Source organism: Condylura cristata, unplaced genomic scaffold (assembly GCF_000260355.1).
Source record: "Condylura cristata isolate star-nosed mole 26May11 unplaced genomic scaffold, ConCri1.0 scaffold00006, whole genome shotgun sequence".
Taxonomy (NCBI): domain Eukaryota; kingdom Metazoa; phylum Chordata; class Mammalia; order Eulipotyphla; family Talpidae; genus Condylura; species Condylura cristata.
Window position 1 is genome coordinate 4402351 of NW_004567107.1, and position 19160 is coordinate 4421510.

General features: G+C 61.9%; 2 protein-coding genes across 2 annotated transcripts in view; one reads left to right on the forward strand and one right to left on the reverse strand.

Moving 5' to 3' along the window:
- GOLGA2 (golgin A2) overlaps positions 1 to 2884 on the forward strand; it is a 22165-nt gene extending 19281 nt beyond the window's left edge. The window contains exon 28 of the transcript XR_001145145.1: positions 2235 to 2884. The gene's annotated coding sequence lies outside the window, so the exon portion shown is untranslated. The remainder of the gene's footprint in view (positions 1 to 2234) is intronic.
- Positions 2885 to 6079: 3195 nt separating this feature from the next.
- DNM1 (dynamin 1) overlaps positions 6080 to 19160 on the reverse strand; it is a 29852-nt gene continuing 16771 nt past the window's right edge. Inside the window, exons 12-19 of the mRNA XM_012721208.1 lie at positions 17258 to 17392; positions 13560 to 13669; positions 12842 to 12953; positions 12509 to 12520; positions 11985 to 12155; positions 10632 to 10873; positions 10063 to 10278; positions 6080 to 6621 (exon numbers count right to left, since the gene is read on the reverse strand). Of these exons, the coding sequence (XP_012576662.1) occupies positions 6561 to 6621; positions 10063 to 10278; positions 10632 to 10873; positions 11985 to 12155; positions 12509 to 12520; positions 12842 to 12953; positions 13560 to 13669; positions 17258 to 17392 (1059 nt within the window). The 3' untranslated portion in view covers positions 6080 to 6560. The remainder of the gene's footprint in view (positions 6622 to 10062; positions 10279 to 10631; positions 10874 to 11984; positions 12156 to 12508; positions 12521 to 12841; positions 12954 to 13559; positions 13670 to 17257; positions 17393 to 19160) is intronic.

The window sequence follows — 19160 nt, forward strand, 5'->3', positions numbered from 1 at the left end:
TACCCTGGGGGAGGGTTCAGGCTCCCTTGGTCTCGCTGTACCCCACCTTTAAACACTGATAGGACTTCAAAAGACTCCAGTTTGACAGTACTTCCCTCGACATCTAGCAACACTGACAACCACTCTGAGTGACAGTGGAAGAATTTTTTAGTCTGTTTTCTCCTGGGTTCCCACTTCTCCGCCGAGACACTCCAATTTCTGTCTGACTTCTCCGTGCTAATTATAATTCTGCATCCTAATTCCCTATGACCCTGGGCCCAGAGGGCCCCGGTCAGTGGTGATCTGTGTATCCACTTTGGTCGGGTTCCAGCACACTGAGCTGGACACTTGGGAATCTGCCCTGAGTCATCTCAACATGGATTGCTCTAACCGCTACTCAGTATTGCCTACGGGCTTGAGGACACCCTGAACCACTAAGGGGATTGATCCTATCTTACCCTCCTCATGACAGGCCCAAGGGCTTGAGACCTCCCTGAACCGCTAAGGGGTGGCCCTCCCTAAACCCCACTCTCAAAATGTCCGTGGGCTTAAGGCCACCCTAAACTGCTAATGGGTGGCTCCCCTTACCCCCCACCCCCCACTCATGACAGGCCTGCGGGCTTGAACCACCCAAAATTGGTAAGGGGTGGCCCTCCGTAAATGCCCCTTCTCACAATGCCAGCAGGCTTGAGGCCTCCCTGAACTGCTAAGGGGTTTCCCTCCCTTACCCCCACTCAGGAAAGGCCCAAGGGCTTGAGGCCACTGCAGTCGCTAAGGGGTAGCCCTCCAATCCCTCCTCCAAAATCGCCCATGGGGTTGAGGCCACCCCAAACTGCTAAGGGGTGGCCCTACCTAACCACCACTCTCAAAATGCACGTGGGCTTGAGGCCACCCCGAACCACTATGGGGTGGCCTTTCCTTACTCCCACACAAAAGGCCTGTGGGCTTGAGGCCACCCAGAACTGCTAATAGGTAGCCCACCCATACCCCCACACAAAAGGCCTGTGGACTTGACACCACCACAAATCACTAAAGGGTGGCCCTCCCTAAATGCCCCCGCAGAAATGCCTGTAGGCTTGAGACCAACCTGAACCGCTAAGGAGTGGCCCACCCTTACCCCGACACAAATGGCCCATTGTCTTGTGGCCACCCCTAATTGCTAAGGGGTGGCCCACCTAATGGATCCCTTTCAAATGCCCACAGGCTTCAAGCTACACATAACTGCTTGGGAGGCCCTCCCTCACGAAAGGCCTGTGGGTTGGTGGCCACCCTGAAGCGGCTAAGGGGTGGCACTCTCTTCTCCCCACAGAAAAGGCCTGCAGGCAATGGCAACCCCAAGTCGTAAGACATGGCCCTCCTTAAATGCCCGATCAAAAATGCCTCTGGACTCGAGGCCACCCCAAACCGCTAAGGAGTAGTGTTGGGGACCAGCCCCAACAAACAGCAAAGCAGGGTCTTTGAAGGCGGGAACTGGTGTGGCCAGCGGAGATTTTCAGGGGCAATAGAAGTGGGAGTGAGGAAAACACGAGGTCAGTCTAGGTGTACGTGTCTCCTGTCCTGAGGGGGACACATCACCATGTGCCGCATCAGAGCAGGAATGAAGGAGGCATACATCAGCCGGCTGGCCCAGGACAAAGAGGAGAGGAAGGTAGTGGGGCGCCGGCACTTCTGTGGGTGCAGAGAGGGGGTCGCCTGCCATTCTGAGTGTGTCTCCTTCCAGGTGAAGCTCTTAGAGCTGCAGCTGCTGAAGGAGCGGAGTGAATGGCAGGCAAAGTACCAAGCAGCTAACGAGAACCCTGCTGCCGAGCCCGCTGGTGCCCCCCCCCGCCCCCAGGGAGCTTGGCGCTGCCAAAGGGCAAGGTGAGCAGGGCCCAGAGCAGAGGGCTGGGAGGGCGAGCTCGCCCCTCCCGGCACTCAGCATCCTGTTTCTGTCTCTCCGAAGACGGCTGACCCAGGGAGATGCCCGGCTGGCCAAGAGGCTCCTGAGAACCCCACTGAGCAGGTGGACATCGAGTTGCTCCCCCAAGCACACACGTGGGAATAGGGAGTCTTTACTAAGAGCCCAGCATCTCCTCCTTTTTTGGGCCAAAAAAGGAGGGAAAGATCCTTGTGGTCTAGGCCACCGGCGGTCCCGGGGCTCGGCCCCCACCCGCCCTCGCCAACCCACCCCTGTTCCCCAGCTTCCCACCCAGCCCCGACTCCTTCCTCCTTTCCTTTCATCTGTCCCCACCCTCTCAGTAGGGAACAGCCTCCAGGTGGGGGCTGTGTCTTACTCTCTGGGGGATCGTACCAGAGGCGAGGAGCTAGAAACGTCACTACAGGGGCTCGTTGACGACCAACCTAATCCTCACCAGGCCTTCTGGCAGAGGGCCTCAGTTGTACTCAGGCAGTTTGGGGCAGCGTGACCCCACCGCCACCCCAACCGTGTGGAGCGGGCAGCACCTGGAGGGCCCTGCACAGAGGCAAAGTCCAGACAACGTAAACAGCTGGCGGGGGGAGGCACCAACACCTGTCCAGGCTGTAGCCACAGACAACAGTGGCTCATTTCAGGACACAAAGGCCCATGGACTTGAGGCCACCCCGAACCGCAAAGGGGTGTCCCTACTCGTGGAGAGACTTGGAGACGATAGACTCATCTGGATTGCAAGCTTTGCTCCAGGGTAGCTTTTCACCCAACAGAGCTTAGCCTCAGCACCCCTCCCTTGAAGAGCACCAGAGAGCGCTTCTGATGAGGTGTGAGGCCGGGGCAGAGGCCCTCATGCCTGTGTCCACCCCGTCTGTGGATGCAGATCTGGGAGAAGCCTCTGTGGCGGGCTGGGAGCAAGCAGCAGCAGCAGTGGTCTCTCACTCTGCTGCTCCCAGCACTAGACAGTTGTGACAGTTGCTCCTCAGCAACCGCCTTTGAACTCAGACCTCCCTGATGAAGGAGAGGACCAATCAGGTGACAGCTGTGAGCTGATTGGCGCTCCACGGTCCCCTCAGCACAGGATGGAAAAGTGGCTCAGGCCTGCCCGGTGGCCCCAGGGTCACGGCCCAGCACCGTCATGGTCACCGCTACTAGCTGAGCTCGACCACCGGCCAGGGAGCGGACCCCTGTGGAGCTCAGACCTCCCCTTCTCCCTCCCGCTCCCTCAGCCGTGTGTTGAGGTAGATGCCCGCTCTGTCTCTGGTGAATCCTCTCAGCCCTGCACCTCTGGCCTGTCCTGCAGTTCTCGTGTGCAAAAAAAGAACGAAGAACGGTCCGAGCAACCTTGTGATCGGGCACCCTGAGGAGGCTACAAACCAGGGTGAGCAGGAGCTGAGCAAGCATGGCCAGCTCCAGCTCCTGAGGGGAATGAAGCCCACAGAAGCCAAATATCTGAGGGGGCAGAGAGGGCAGAGACCTGTGTGTAGACGGGGCCTCCGGTCCTGTGTGTGACAGCCCCGAAAGGCACCTCCAAGGGTCCGGGCCTCACGTCTGAAAGGGCTGTTTGCTATTGGTGGTGTCCCCCAACTCTAAAGAGCTGTTGACTGGCTACTGGGCTGCTTCCACGGCCTGCGGTTGGGTGAGCCCCTCTGACTGCCCCGGACAGAAACTGGACATGAGCTGGAGGAAGAGGAGGAGGAGACCAGCGGTGAGCAGGTAGGCGGGCCTCGGGGCAGGGGCGCAGGGCTGAGGCTTGGGAGGCCTGCTGCCCAGCCCGCTGGGGCCCCCCCAGCACCCAGGGAGCTTGGCGCTGCCAAAGGGCAAGGTGAGCAGGGCCCAGAGCAGAGGGCTGGGAGAGCGAGCTCGCCCCTCCCGGCACTCAGCACCCTGCTTCGGTCTCTCCAAAGAACTTATGCTGACCCAGGGAGATGCCCGGCTGGCCGAAGGACCCCCTGAGAACCCCACTGAGCTGGTGGACATTGAGCTGCTCCCCCAAGTGCAAACATGGGAATCCCACGGGGGTCTTTATCAAGCGCCTTCACATCCACTCCTTTTTCAGGACAAGAAAGGAGGTAAAGATCCTTGTGGTGTCACCGGCCTGGTCTGGGGGCTCTGCCCCCACCCAGCCCTCGCCAACCCACCCCTGTTCCCCAGACTTTCCCACCAGTCCCAACTCCTTCCTCCTTTGCTTTGATTTATCACCACCCTCTTAGTAGGGAACACTGCGCCCCAGCCTCCAGGTGGGGCTATAGATTATTCTCTGGGCACCTGAGGAGACCCTGATCCCCAAGGCATTGGCCCTCCCATACCCCCACACACAAGTCCCACGGGCTGAGACCACCCCTAAATGCTAAGGGGTGACCCTCCCTTTCCCCCACGCTAAAGGCTCGCAGGCTGATGCCACCCCAAAATGCTAAGGGGTGGCCCTCCCACAACCCCCCCACACAAAAGGCCCAGGGGCTGAGGCCACCCCTAAATGCTAAGGGTTAGCCCTCCCTTAACCCCACACTAAATGCCTGCGGGCTGAGGCCACCCCTAAACACTAAGGGGTGGCCCTCCCATACCTCCACACAATAGGCCCGCGGGCTTGAGGCCACCCTGAACCAGTAAGGGGTGGCCCTCCTTCAACTACCTCAAAAATGCCTGCGGGCTTCACAGAAGAGGTGCTGGATTTGCAAAGCTAATGCTAACCTCTCCCCATCCTCACAGCTCTGTGATTATACTACCTCCACATACCATGAGCATAAAGCTCTGAGCTCTCCATTAAAAAAATAATAAGAAATAACATAAAATAAAATGCATGTCACACAGTATAAATTCTTAACCATTTTCAAGCACACCATTTCATTATACCCCTAAACGTGAACAGTACTGTAAACCAATGTCACCTCAATCGACGTCAATTAAAATAGTAAAAATGCCAGCGGGCTCAAGGAGACACAAAGTGCTAAGTGGTGGCCCTCCTGTACCCCAACACAAAGGCCTGCTGGCTTCGGGCCACCCCGAAACGCTGTGGGGTGGCCCACTCTCACCAGCTCAGAAGGCCCGCCGACTTCACGCCATCCCAAATCGCTAAGTGGCGGTCCTCCCTCACCCCCTCACGACAGGCCTGCAGCTTGAGGCCACCCCGAACCACTGAGAGGCCCTCCCTGACCCCCACTCACAAATGCCCACGGACTTGAGGCCACCTCGAATCACTAAAGATTTGCCCTCCCTGACCCCCTGCAAAATACCCACGGGCTTGAGGCCACCCGAAATCGCCACGAGGTGGCCTCTCCTTGCTCTTTACTACGGCCCCGTGGGCTTTGCTTCTGTACCTGATGACTTTGGAGGCCCCTCTGCAGAGGGTCATCATTTTTCTCCTCTTATAAAGTCCCCACAGGGGATGCACATGGCCTGTTCAGGCCATTTGGGGGCACACGTTGCCCCCAACCGTGTGGAAAACTGGGCTTTGCTCAGAAGCCAGGCGACGCGGAGCGCCAGCGGTGCGCCTGCTGGGACCTGTGTGTCGGGGCTGGGACAGCCCCTGCGAGTGGAGGCTGAGGTGGCCACCGGATGAGGTTTCTGTTAATTATTTGACACAGAGAAAGTTATTTATTGATATCACAGGACAGAGGAAGGAGGCAGGACAGGACGTGGCTCCTGGTGTTGGCTTTTATTTCTGAATAAACTGAAATCGCCACTTTTCTGGGACCTGTGCATCCGGGAATGGGGTCTGGGCTGCAGGCGCTGCGCAGGGCATGGGTCCGGCCAGCAGAGGGCAGGCTTCCGGGTCGCCAGGCTGCCCTGCCCTGAGCCTGCCCAACACGGCTCAGCTCTGGGGGCCTGAGCAGCGCCAGCCGCCTGGGGAGGGCCCCCTGGCCCTGATGACCAAGACTCAGAAACCTCATGTCATGCTGTGGAGGCAAAGCAGGGGGCCGGCACCCCAGGGGGCCGAGTCCTGGCTCCCCGCCTAGGCGTTTCTACGCTGCCCCCTGCCCCTGGGGGCTCCCCCCTTCCCCCTCGGGATCTGTCCTCTGGGCTGACTCGGTGCTCCATCCCCAGGTGGCCACCGCAGGGTTCAATGAAGACCAGCTAACGTCCAGGTGCTTTCCAGGGCAGCCTCAGAAAGACTGGGGCCTCCCCAGCCAACCCTGCGCCCTGTTTAAACTTCCCTGCCCCCTGAACTCAGACCAGCCAGTGCACGACACGTTCCCCATTGCTCAGAGATGGGTTTTATTCTCAGCCAGGAGACAGCAAGACAGGAGCGGCCAGGGCACGCAGCTGCTCGGGGGAAGGGGCGGCAAGGGGGCGCGGGCTGGCTGTCCACTGGCTGGGGCGACGGGGAGGCTCGCCGGAGGTGGCGCGCATTGGCGGGGCAGTCGGGGTGACAGCGCCTCCTGGTAGTCGGGCCACAGGACTCCTGAAGGACAGCGCGGCGGCTCCCGGCACCAGGGGCTGGCGTGGCTGCGCACACGTCTGTGTGCGTGTGCACGCGCGCAGGTATTTATAGGACAGGGCAGGAGCGATGCCACGGAGGGACACAAGTGTCACCAAGGTCACGCCTGGATGAGTGAGCTCACCACTACAACAGACTAAGGTCACAGAGGGGAGGCTTGGGGCTGGGGAGCCACGGTCACAGAGCAGCCGTCCAGGCGGGCTTGGGAAGAGAGGTCTCCGAGGAAGAGGGGCCTGCTTAGAGGTCGAAGGGGGGCCTGGGGCTCTCAGGACGGGATGGACTTGCCTGACCCGATCGGCTGGCAGTTGGAGAGAAAGCAGAGAGGAAACGGGAGAGAAGAAAAGGCGGGAGATGGTAAGGCTTGTGCAGCCAGGGCTGAGCGCTGCAGGGGAGGTGGGGAGGGCGTGGGCAGGGTTCGGGTGTGGGAGAGGAGTCGGGAGAGCAGGGGGTGGAGGATCGCAGGGAGCCCTGTCCCTGCACGCACGCACGCTGGCCTCACACACCCAGACAGTGCACCCACGCTGCACACATGTCCTCGGCCCCTCCGGCTGCCCTCCTCTCTGGCCCCATCTTTCACCCCACTGGCCCAGGGCCACCCTTAGCCTCGGGAGTGGGGGGCCGTCGGCCCCTCACCACGGCACCGTTCTGCTGGCGGAAGAACTCTGAACCGGAGAGTGGAGCAGAAAGGATGGCTGGAGGGCGCACTGGGGGTGCCCTGGGGCGGGCGGAGAGCCCGGGAGTCCTCTCTGGGGTGGGGCCCTGGGGTGGCAGGGAGGGCAGGCAGCCGGACGCCAGCGGCCACAGGCTCATAAGTCTAAGAGGGGAGCCTCAGCTGGCCGGGGGACCGCAGGTCGCGTAGGTGAGGCTGGGCCCTTCCTGCTGGGAAAAGCAGAAGAGCAAGTGTCAGCGTCGGGCCGGGGCGGGTCCGTGGGGCGAGTCTACTGCCCAGCTGGGGCAGAACTCGGAGGAGCCGACCTGCCTAGGTCAGCGGACACGGAGGCCCCTTGACTGAAAGGGGCGGTCCCCCAAGGAGTAACAGGCCCAGGTCCATGGCCTGCAGGTGATAACGGGACTTCACCCTGGGCACAGAGGCTGCTCGGTCTGCACTGGCGGCACAGCAGTGCCAGGGAGGGTGGCAGTGCCTTCGCGGTGCGCTGCCTGGTCGGCAAGGTGGCCCTGGGCCCAGGGTGTGGCTGGGACTCTGCGGCTTTCCAAAACCTTGCAGCAACCCAAGCCTTCCCCAACGGCCACTCGCCTGCCACCACGGGGTGGGTTCTGACCTCTGCCCCGTGGTGGATCCGGTTCCAGGGCTACAGCGGCGCCCCCAGGGGCACGGGGCAGCACTCGCAGGATGCATTTCCAAGGCCTCTGGCATTGACTCCGGCCCCCACGCAACCCCCTCCGACCTCCTTGCCCCACACCTTCAACCAGACACCCTCTGCCAGCTCCAGAGCGCACCCTGGTCTGCCAGCTTGGGCGCGGAGCCTGGCCTCAGGGCTCTCCAGGCTCAGCCTGGAGGTCTTAGGCAGCGGCGCTGAGTCCCGGGGCTCGCTGAGAAGGGAGGTGAGAGCCAGCTGGTAGAGAGGACAGAATAAGTCTGGAGCTGCAAGAGGAGGGGGCGGGGGTGGCGGTTCCTGGCCCTGAGGTCCCACTGTGCCCCCAGTTGGAGCTGGTGCAGCAGGGGCAGACACACTGATCATGCGGCAGGTGGAGAGGCGTGTACCTACCGTGCTGACGCTCCTCAGGGGTCACTGATAGTGATTCTGAAAGACAGCACGAAATCAACATGGCACTTCACACGCACGGACGGGGCAGGCCTGGGGGCGCGCTCACGCACACGCCCGCGTGCGCGCACATGCCGGGAGGCCCCTCGGCCCCGCATGCACACGCTGACACACATGCGCAGTCACGCACACGTCTCCCCACCACGCGGCGGCACCCGGCTGGCGGGCTCGTGCAGCGCGGGTCTGAGGCATGCAGCCCGTGGGCACAGGGAAGCACGCGTGGCTGAGTCACGACACAGAAGCTCGCCCACACACGGAGGCGTTGCACCAGCTCCCTGTACACTTGTGCCACCACGCTCAGAGGCCACCTGCGCAGCTCCAGGAGGGGCAGGTCTTGCCTTCTAAGGTCCATCTGTTAATTTTTTTTCTGCTCCAGAACCTTCTGTGGCTCCCTGCTGCTTGAGGCAGTGCTCTCAACAAGTCAAAGTCTCCTGAGGACTTTGAAGTTCTCCAGTCTTCTTATGCTTATTCTTCCTCATTCTATCTGCACGGTGCTCTGGCCAGTGGCGCTTCTCAGTGCATCCCGCACTGCCTCACTTCCTGGCCCACCCCTCGCGCACCTGAGCCTCATCTCCATCAGCTCCCAGGCTCACGGAAACCCAGCTGGGCTGAAGCTCACCCAGGTGGCCTCTTCCCGGAGGCAGGGTGGCGATACGCTCAGTGTTCCCCACATGTCAGCAAGGCCGGATTTCAAGCGCGTACCAACCTCACAGTGCCCATATTCACACCTCAGCACAGACCTGGGCATGTCAAATACCCTTAAGAACTTGGACTCATGCTGGAAGTTAGGCAAGAGTTCCTTAGCCGCCTCGGCCGTGAATGAGCCCCCCGGTAGCCACTGCCTCCCTTGGTCAGTACTCCAAGCCGGGGAGAAAGGCAGAATGTTATCACTGGGTAAAGGGAAACTGAGGCTCTGGAAGTGAGAGTGACTCGCTCCAAGGTCAGGAACAGGAAGCTTTGGACGTTAGTCCAGTGCTCTTGACCAAAACCACACTGCCTGCTTTTCCCCATCTGCTTAGGTGAGCAGGCCACCACAGTGCAACCCTCACCTCACCTCTGGTGTTTTGTTGTTGGGATTTTTTCTGGGGTGGGGGTGGGGGTGTCACTGATGCCAGACCCAGGGTTCTACCCTCCAGCCATCTGGAATCATGAACCCATTCATCTTGAAGCAGATCGGAGGCAGTGTTCTTGAAGGAGCACCACCGCTCAAGAAGGCAATGCCAGAGCGGAGGAGAGCCCTGTCTCCTGGGAACCTCTTCACCCACACTTGCGTTCGTCCCAGCCGTGAGGGTCCAGGCTAGGTCTGGCCAGAGGCCGAGGGAAGGAAAAACGTGTCTGCCCCAGTTCTGTGAGCCCTTTCGCATCTGCTCCACATCCTACGCCACGCCTGGGTGCCACACTTACACTCACATTCGTGTGCACGCCCACACACACATCGCACACCTCGCTGGCCACACAGTCACAGCTTGGCTCTGCTTCTCTGGGCTGGAGGCCGACACCCCAGGGGACAGCTCTAGAGCCAGGACTGGGAAGTGGGAGTGACGGGTGGCCCTGAGTGTACATGACCTCCAGTCTGGAGAGGATCTGGGTTCGGACCCTCAGACCTGAGGTAGGGTCACCGGCTGGGAGAGAGAAGTAGAGGATAAGAAAGGGGGAAAGTCAGAGAAATGCAATGTGGTCGGCAGCGAAGAGTGAAGGAGGAGGGAAGCGCCATGCAAGTGCTGGAGAGAAGGGGGCCGGTGGGAGGATCCCCACTGCCCCCTCTCCTGAAAGGACCACCTCCGGGACTCAGCTGGCCGGCAGGCTCCACCCAGTGGTTCCAGCACCCACTGTCCGAGAGCCCAGGCTGGAGAGGCGGCTCTGGCAGCCAGGGTCGATGTTCCGATGTCCGGCCCACCTCCCTCCCGGACACCCCCGCCTTGGGGTCTCTCCCGCCAATTTCTGCCCCTACTCACCTGGGCACCCCCGGTGGGGCACGGTTGGGGCGCGAGGGCACCTGGGGGGGAGGACCAAATGGGTCAGGGGAAGCCCCCGGCCTGGAGGGCACGGGGGGTGCCCCCCCCAGGGCGGACCCAGCAGGCGGAGGCCCAGGAGCAGGGCCCCGCGACCCTGGCCGGGCTGGGGGCACGGCGGGGGCCCGGCGCTGCGGCGTGGGGCTGGACGTGGGCGACCTGCGGACGACAGAATGGAAAACCGGGAGGCGGGGGATAAGCGGCTCTGCTCCAGCCTGAGGCCCCGCCCCCAGCCAGGTGCGGCCACGCCCATGCACGCAAGCCCCGCCCCAGGTGATAGCTGGAGCTTAAGCCCCGCCCCACGGCTCCAAAGTCCGAGCTCCACCCCGCTCCGCAGCCAGCGCTCCACGGCAAGCCCCACCCCGCGAAAGCCCCGCCCCTCTCTAAGCTCCGCCCCTCGCTCCAGGTGGGAGCCACCCCGGTGACGCGGGCGCGCCACTGCCCGGTCCCGGCCCTCCTCCCGCGGGCCCCGGGTTGGGGGGCTTTGGGGCCGTGGGGGCCGGCCCTGGTACCTGCGTCCAGCCGGTACGCTCTGCACCTGCAGCCAGGAGTCGTCCACGGGCGGGGGCATGGGCGTGCTGACGGTGGTCGTGTTGATGTCACCGATGATGCTGAGCGCCTCCTTCAGTGCGTGGTACATGCGCAGCATCTCATCGCGCCGCTGCGCCTGCTCCGCCGACTCTTCCATCAGCGTGTTCTGGTCCCCGCACGAGTACAGGTTGGCCAGCAGCTCCGAGAAGATGAACTCCTTTGTCTGCAGGCGGGAGAAGCATGGGGGCTGGGACACGGAAGCCTGGGAACCTGGGTGTCGGCACCACCCACTAAACTCTGAGGTTCCACCACCATCCCCTCTTGCCCTTTTCTCATGTGGGACCACTGAGGTCCAGAGAGGAAATGTTGGCAGGGTCACAGATCTGGGCGGACCCTCATGGGCCATCTGTCATACAACCAGGACACCTGCTCTCTGAGCCTGTTTCCTCAGAGGTAAAGTGGGCTAGTCACGCCTCTCCCCGGCACTACAGACTGGGCTGGACCGAAACACGGACGATGACGATCTCAAGTGTTCAGAGTCCTCAAGCTTAGCTGTGGGCTGGGCGAGGGAGTCTTGGGTGCAGGCCTGGGTTGATGTTCTCCTGAAAATCCCTGGTGTTACCTGCTCCAGACTTGCACATTTATGGAGAGGTGCTGAGCTTTTACGGCCACGGACCTGTCATTTATTCCTTATTCAAACTCAAGCGTCTGGCCGGCATGTGCTACATGCCGGCCACTGTTTCTGCCCACTGTTTATTCATTTAGTCCTCAACTCTATTCTTACACATGTAAGGAAGCAGAGGCTCAGAGGGCGCAATTCCTTTCTGCAGCATCACACAGAATTTGTGCCAAGTCAGGACTCAAGCCCCATTCTAATTCCCTAAGAGCTGCGTTCTGGCACCGAGCCATGGGTTGTAGAGGTTCCAAAACATCTCAAAAGGTGGGTTCCTGACCCTTTCTGTTTCCATGTAAGTATGTTTGGAACAACTTGGGGATGTCAGTCTCCTTTTTCAACTATAAACTTCCTGAGCTGTAAATACAGATGAAGTATTTCCAATGAAAAAGGAAGTGCCTGGACTGGGAAAAAAAAATGTAAAAGCTATCTTGTGAATAATATTTAGATTAATTACATGTTGAGAGATGCGTTTGGGGTTAAATAAATGTATTATTCAAGTTAATTTTGTTGCTTTTTTGCTTCTCCTAACACGACTACTAGAAACTGTAAAGGAATATAGAAAGTTCACAGCCCACTGCATTTCTGTTGGGCCCACAGAGCTGGTCCCGGCCTCCCCCAGGCCGACCTGGCCGCCTGCCCCCCACGAGGCAGCACTCACATTGTTGATCATGAGGTGCATGATGGTCTTAGGCATGAGGTCCCGCACAGTCTTGTTGACGATGGCCATGTACGAGTCGACCAGGTTCCGGATGGTCTCCACCTGCCGCTCCAGTTGGGGGTCCATGGAGTGCATGAAGCTGTCTGACCCATTCTCCTCGGTCTCGCTGGCCTATCATGGGGAAGAGGCCACCAGGGTAGCTGGGCGTACGCAGCCAGGGTCCAGGTACCCCCAGAGTCTCAGCCCCTCCAGGGTGCCTGGGACAGAGGCACAGAAAGCAGCAGCTGGTGCGAACACAGACATCCGCACCCCCACCCTCTGCTGCGCCACCCCAGTGTCTCTGGGGCAGCAGGCCCGAGTTCATCCTTAGCTTGGCTCTCAGTCTCCTGCCTACAACTTCAGTTTTCTGGCCCACCAACCAGGAAAGGACACCTTCAAGGTCCCTTCCTGATTCTGAGGGCCTGGCCTGAGTTGGGCCAGGCTGGAGTTGGGCCTGGTGGAGGGTAAGGGCGGGGTACACTCACTTTCTCCTTGTCCTGGGGCCACACCAAAGCCACAGAGGTCACCACGTCAGCGATGTCGCCAGGAAGCATAGCCGAAGCAGACACAGAGAGAGGAAAAGGGGAGCGATTGAGTGAAGCGAGGGCCCCCACTCTAGACGTGTAAAGAGGGGAGCAGGGAGAAGACAGTCACGTGCAAACACCGGCAAGTGGGGGGGTGCAGGAGATGCCATCTGTGGCAGAGAAAGGGACACGGGAAGATGGGGAGAAGATTTCACTCAGATCCCACCCCAGGGACAGGGCGGGAGCAGGTCAGGGCTTAGAAACGGCCCCTTCCCTCCCCGCCCTGCCACTCACCCCCACGCGCTCAGGGTACACGCCAGCCCTCAGGAAGGAGGCCTTCCAGCTGTCCACCTCCTCCTGGGTCTCGCAGGCCAGCTCCAGCTGCCGATAATCCTTGTAGACGTTCCTGCGAGATGGGACCAGTGGTGAGGGGAGACGGGGGAGGCTGGGGAGTGGGGGGACAGTTCTGGCTTTCTCACCCCCAGCAGGCTGCCCTCAACAAGTAGTCCCTTCTCTCCAAGCCTCAGTTTCCTCATCTGGAGGATGGGCTAACAAGTCCTGCCTCCAGGGGTCATGGTGAGGACTCAGTGAAATGAGGCGTAAAGTGCTCCATCAGAAACTGGCCGAGCTGAAGCGGCTTCTGTGGGACACCCTCAGACTCCCATCCTGGCTCTCTGGGGCTCCCCTGAAGGTGGCTGTCGGAGAAGCCAGAGTTAGCCCTGGCTACTGGGGCCTCACCCCAGGACGCTGAGGTGGGGGACAGACCCCACGGAGGCTCTGTGCCCCAGGGGCACCCAACAAGTGACTGGAAGGTGGGAGAAGAGAGAGGGAGCGAGGAAGAGAGAAAAGGGTGGTGGGAGGAGAGGGAGGCAGGAGGGAAGGGACAGAGGACACGGAGAGGTTCTGGCCCAAAGTCTGGCTGAGCAGAAACTCAGCATGCGCCTTGCTCGGGCACGGGCAGAGCCCTGCTTTCTAGACCTATGTGCCTGGCATCAGGAGGGGCGGGCGGCACCTCTGCTCTGTGTTAAAGAGGGCGAAGATGTGCTTGCTGGACATGAAGCCCTTCTCCACGTCTCGCAGCTTCAGGTTGTCCACCGACAGCATGTACTTCTTCTCCTTCTCCTGCGGGCGAAGGTGGGGCGGCGTGAGGCGGGCGCGGCTCCGCCATGTCACCTCACTAGGGCGCTGCCGGTGAAGCGGGGGCCAGCCCGCACAGGTGCTGTCTGTGCAGAGCCCGGCCTGCTGACGGCCGGTGCCCCGTGGCATCAGGCCGCCCCCCCGGCTCTGCCATGGTGCCAGCGCTCAAGAGCCCAGGGTGGCCGGGCCGAGGGTGGCTTCCACATCTCGCTCCGGCCGGTCCTGGCCGCAGGCCAGGCCGGCCCCAGCCAGGGACCACACACACCAGCCTCCCTCGCCCTGGGCCTGGCTGCCGGGCCGGCTCTGGATAAGCCTCTGACTTCATTTCCTGACTGTAGAGACGGCGAAGGGGGGCTGCCAGCCCTGGCAGCTTCAAAGGGCGGGCTCGGCCCTCTTCCCCAGCCCCCAGCGTGGTAGTGCTCAGACACGCACACAGGCCTGGAGACGGCGTCTGTGTGTGCGACCTGTGCGCCAGTGTCTGCGGCAGGGGCCGGCCTGAGCGCGTCTCCCACGGCCGGCGCTCGCCCCCCACGGCCGTGTCCCCCGCCACGGCCTGCGCACGGTGTCGGCGGCACACCGACGTGTGTGCACGTGAGTCTGAGAGGCACCAGCTGAGCGCGGGCAAGTCTGTGTGCCGGGAGGGCGGCTCACGCCTCTGCAGATGCAGGTGGCGGCTGTGGGTGCTGCCGTGTTCGCAGGACCGTGGGGCGCACCCGCGGGGTCACATTCTCCGGCACGGACACATGCTCCCGTACATGTCGGCGTGGCCTGGAGGGTCTGTGTGCCTCTGGCATGGCGGGTGGGGGCTCGGCCCGTGTGTGTGTCTGGTGCGGGCCCCGTGTCTGCAGCTGCGTGTCTGGGAAGGACTCGGGGACCTGGGGTGGGGGGGCGGGGTTCGGCTGCATGTACCCTACATCCCCACCCAACCCCACAGAACCCGGATGGCCGGGGTGGGGGGGGTCTGTGTGGGTCTCAGGCACTTGGGACTTGGGCGTCAGTCTAGACCAGGATCTCAGGTGGGGGCTGGATTTGGGGGGACCCTGCTTCCCAGTCTTGGCATCATCCTGCCCACCTCCTGCTGCCCCCAGCACCCGCCGGGCCCAGCCCTTCACATAAAGCCCTCTTTATGCCAGGCGGGTGGCCAGGAGCCCCGAGGGTGGCGGGGGAGGAGAAGAGGAAGTTGTACACACGGCCAAAGAACATCTGGAACCGTTCGAGGGAGGCCCCGCCACCGCCCGCCCTGCGCTTTGGGGTTGGACACTAGGTAGGAGCGGCCTCCTCTCCCCACCCCTCCCTTCCTGCCGGCCTGCCCCCTCCCCGGGCCCCTCCTCCCCAGCCACAGCTCCTGCTCACCCCTGCCACGTCAAAGAGGCAGAAGGGGAGTCGGGAGCAGAGAGGGGACCACGGGCTGTCCGGGCTGGGGCCGAGGGGACACTGGGACGGGGGCTGGGGGGCCTTGGATCTTCAGGAGATGGGGTGAAGCGCCCCCCCGATGGACAGACACTGCCGCCTGGATGGAGCAGAGGACACGTCCACTCCGTCTACCCAGTGTTTAGACTATCTGTTCAGGACTCCCAAATTGTACAGTAGTCTGCACATTGGTTAGGCTGGGCTGGGTTAGACCCTCGGCGCCGCTGGAGAGACGGACGACCCTGCCTGCCGCCCTAGAATCGGGGCCGGAGCCAGGGCCGGGGCGGGGGTGAGGGGCACTGGCTGGGAGGAGGAGCGAGGGTGGGGGTGCCAACCTGCTGTGGCATGGGGTGCGGGCGGCTGCTGATGGGTGGCACAGGGACTGACAAGATGGGGGGTCCACAAGGACTGGGGCTGTGGGTATCTGCCTGCCTGCCCGCGGGGCCTCCCTGTGCCAAGACCAGAGGTCTGGCGGTCGGGCGGAGAAGGAGGACAGGTCACCCTCCCCCATCCAGGACCACTTCTACGTCTCCATCGGTCCTAGTGCAAAAACCTGCTCACCGCCGACACACACACACCCTCACCTCGTATTTGACTGAGGCCTTTGTTTGGGGGACCACTGGCTCCCAAAGCTTGCGCAGGCCTCAGGCCAACCCCCGCCAAGAGTCAGGCGGGGAGTCAGGGAAGGGACAGCCTTGGCGTACCCCACAACTCAGGCACATACATTCCCACACACAAGCCCGAAACCTCAGATCCGTGCCCCGAACACACACGCACATTTTAAGGGTGAGCACACGCGTGCACGCAGGCGCACACACACACCGTGGGCCCAGCCCTGTCCCACCTCACAGTCCGCATCCACACAGCTCTCCGACATTCCACGTGTACCCCCTCAAGCCCGCTGCCCTCACATGCACATGCTCCCACGGGCACACACCCCGAGTCGCCCCTCGGCACACACAGTCTGCTCCCAGGGGCACGTGGAGGCCCACAGATTGCAAACACACCTAGATGCTCGCACCTAGGAAAGCTCCCTCCCCTCCTCCACACCGCTGCACGCACTGTGGAACCCCCATGCACACACAAGACTCCACAAGAGACCCCCCAGGCACAAGGACGGGGACCCCTCTCAGGTGGCCCCCAGTGGATCAGGTCCTCAGCCCCAGGGCACCCTTCATGTCCCCACCTCTGGGAGGAGCCCCAACACAGCCCATGGGGGGGCGGCTGGGGAGCCAGCCCGGGCAATAAAGCAGGACCCGACACCCCTACCCAGCCACCTCGCACGCCACCCTTCCAGGGGCCCCCCAGCTCAGGGAGAGGCCAGGGTTGGGGTAATGAGGTCCAGATGGCTTGGCGCCCCCGCCAGTGACGACAGAGGCCCGCCCAAGGAGGGGGGGGCCTTGTCCGCAGGGACTTGGAGGGGACAGGGACCAAGGAGGGGTCTTGAAGACCAAAATCTGAGACCCCCCCAAGCCCTGCTCCCCTGTTGAGGGTGCCCTATTGTACACAGTCCCCTCAGGAAGAAGAGGGCCCTTCCCCCACTCCTGGGCCAGCTGGAGTTCATTACAAGGAGCCCCCCCCTCCGCCCCCAGCCCTCCGTTCTCTCTGGTCACCTCTGGAATCCAGATGTGGAAGCCAAATAGACTCATTCTTAAAGGAGACCAGCAGCAAAGGAGGGTGGTGGCTACGGGGTTCGGGGCACCCCAGTGGGCGGGCGGGGATTCCAGTGGTACCGCTGCAGTGCCTGTCACTCCTTGCCCCCAGCTCGGAGGCACTGTGGGCCTCTCCTTTGGACTGGGGGGGGCTGAGGGACTGGGGTGCAGGGGTTAAACAGGGTGTCTGGCAGCCGCACTCGTGTGTGTCATGGGCCTGTGGGGGCCACGGAGGAGGCGGCACGCCCTGGAGCAGGAAAACAGGAAGGCGCTGCAGGACGTGGTGGGGTCAAGGAGGGCCAGCCAGCACCCTGCCCACCCTCTCAGGGTGCTTGGCCCCAGTGCCCCAGTCCTGCCGAGCCCCCTCCCTCCAGCCTGGCTGTGCCCCCGTCACCTCACATCCCACCTCCACCCAAGGGTCCCTGACGGACTTGTTTCTTTCAGCCCCTGCCGGCAGTCTGGCGCACCCCCGGGCCACGGGCCCCTGCAGTGACCAGCGGCCCTCACTCACCTCGTCATCCTTGTACCAGGACAGGTTCTCAGCGGTCAGCACAAACCAGTACTCCTTGGAGCCCCCCTTCATGATGCCAATGTTGTTGATGGTCAGCCAGCCCTTGCGGATGACCTGGAGGGCGAGGGGCGGGGGTCAGGGAGGACGGGGCAGGCGGACAGGCACGCCACAGGCCAGCCCTCCCCCACTCTTGAGCCAGGCCGTCGGGGACTGGGGGGGGGGCCAGGCTGGCCCTGCTTTGGCCCACAAGTGCCCGGCGTGAACACAGAGGCGCGGCTCAACGTTCCGAAAGCCACCTGCGGGGCCCGGCGACCTCATGCGGGCAGCTCCTCGCCACGAAACACCGCGCCCGGAGACTCGGCGGTGACTGGGCGAGACAGCCGGGGTGTCCTTTCAGCTTCAGATCCAGTTTTATTCCGAGACTTGTTTCTGACCTCAGAGCTGCTGCTCGTGCCTGTCCCTGCCTAGAAAGCACTTCCTTCCTGTGTGCTTGGCGGATTCCTACTCACCCTCGGGCGTGAGCTCGGGAGTCACATCCTCAGGCCTTCCCTGGTCCCCAGTGTGAGTGCCAACCCTGCTAGCACCTTGCATCACCTCCGGTGAGCCCGGAGGGCGCGAGATCACCTGTCCACTCAGCCTCTGCTATCCGCTGACCTCTCACTCATGCCTTCACCCGCACCTGCTGCGTGCTTGGTGGACAGTAAGCCATCCACACAGCCTCGTGAGCTCACAAAGGCTGAGAGCAGGCTTCTAAGAGCACGTGGCCCAGGCCCAGGCCCAGGGGTGGAGTGGCGGGGTGGGGTGGGGGCGCCCATGAAATGGCCAGGCCCCTTCTTCCCGAGAAGCTTGAGCAACAGGCAAAGGCTGCTTTTCCAGAATACCGTCCCTCAGAAAGGCCTTGAGCCTGTGCCATAGCCTGGCCCCCTTGGACGGGACTCCGCGGGTAAGGCCAGTGCCCTGGTGCCCGGGTTGTGAGGATGAAGGGTTGTTTCTGCTTCCTCCCCTGGCCCGGAACTCATGAGCGTACAGAGAAGACCTGTGGAGACGGGCTGGTGGGAAAGTCCTCGGGCTGGTCTGAGGCGCTAAAGCCCTCCTGCAGTCTCTGGCTCCCTGAGGGCCTTTCGGAGAAAGGCGTCCACACAGCAGACAGGGGCTGAGCAGTTGCCTTCGCCATCAACAGGTCCCAGAGCCTGGTGCCCCGTGCTCACCCTCCCACCCCGTCCCGGCCAGGGAGGAGGCCCTAAGAGTCTTGTTGCTGTTTTTGCAATTAAGACCAAACCTCCCCTCTAGCTCTCCATGTCCCGAGACCCAAACACCAGAGCTCACCTGGCCCCTGACCCGACTTGTAGCCTTTGTCTTCCCTCGGCCACCCCTCTGCCCTCCTCCCCGCTCACCCAACTCCCTCCAGATCCCCTGGGCACTGGGGGTTTCTGTCCCCCCAACTCCCACACTGCCAGGGCCCTACCTGCAGGGATATATCACCCGAGGATCTCAGTCATTCATTCTTTTATTTTATTACTATGTGCCAGGCTGTAGGCTGGGGCTGAGAATTTACTGACGAACAAGATAAACTCAGCACTTTTCCTCAGGGGTTTGGCAGGGAAAGGGATATGAAGTCAGTAGTCACACAAACAACTAGATCATTGCAAAGCAACCTTGGGCTCTGGTTGCCGCTCACGTGTCACCTGGGCCTGAGAAAGAGCTGCTGAGGAGCGGCACTTCAGCAGTGGTCTGAGGACAGAGCCGGAGGACACACAACACGTGTCCCTGGACCTCTCATTCACCCTTTATTGGGCTCTGGCACTGACAACCGTCAACTTGTAAACATGTCCATCCACCCATCCATCCATCCATCCATCCACCCATCCACCCATCCATCCACCCATCCATCCATCCATCCATC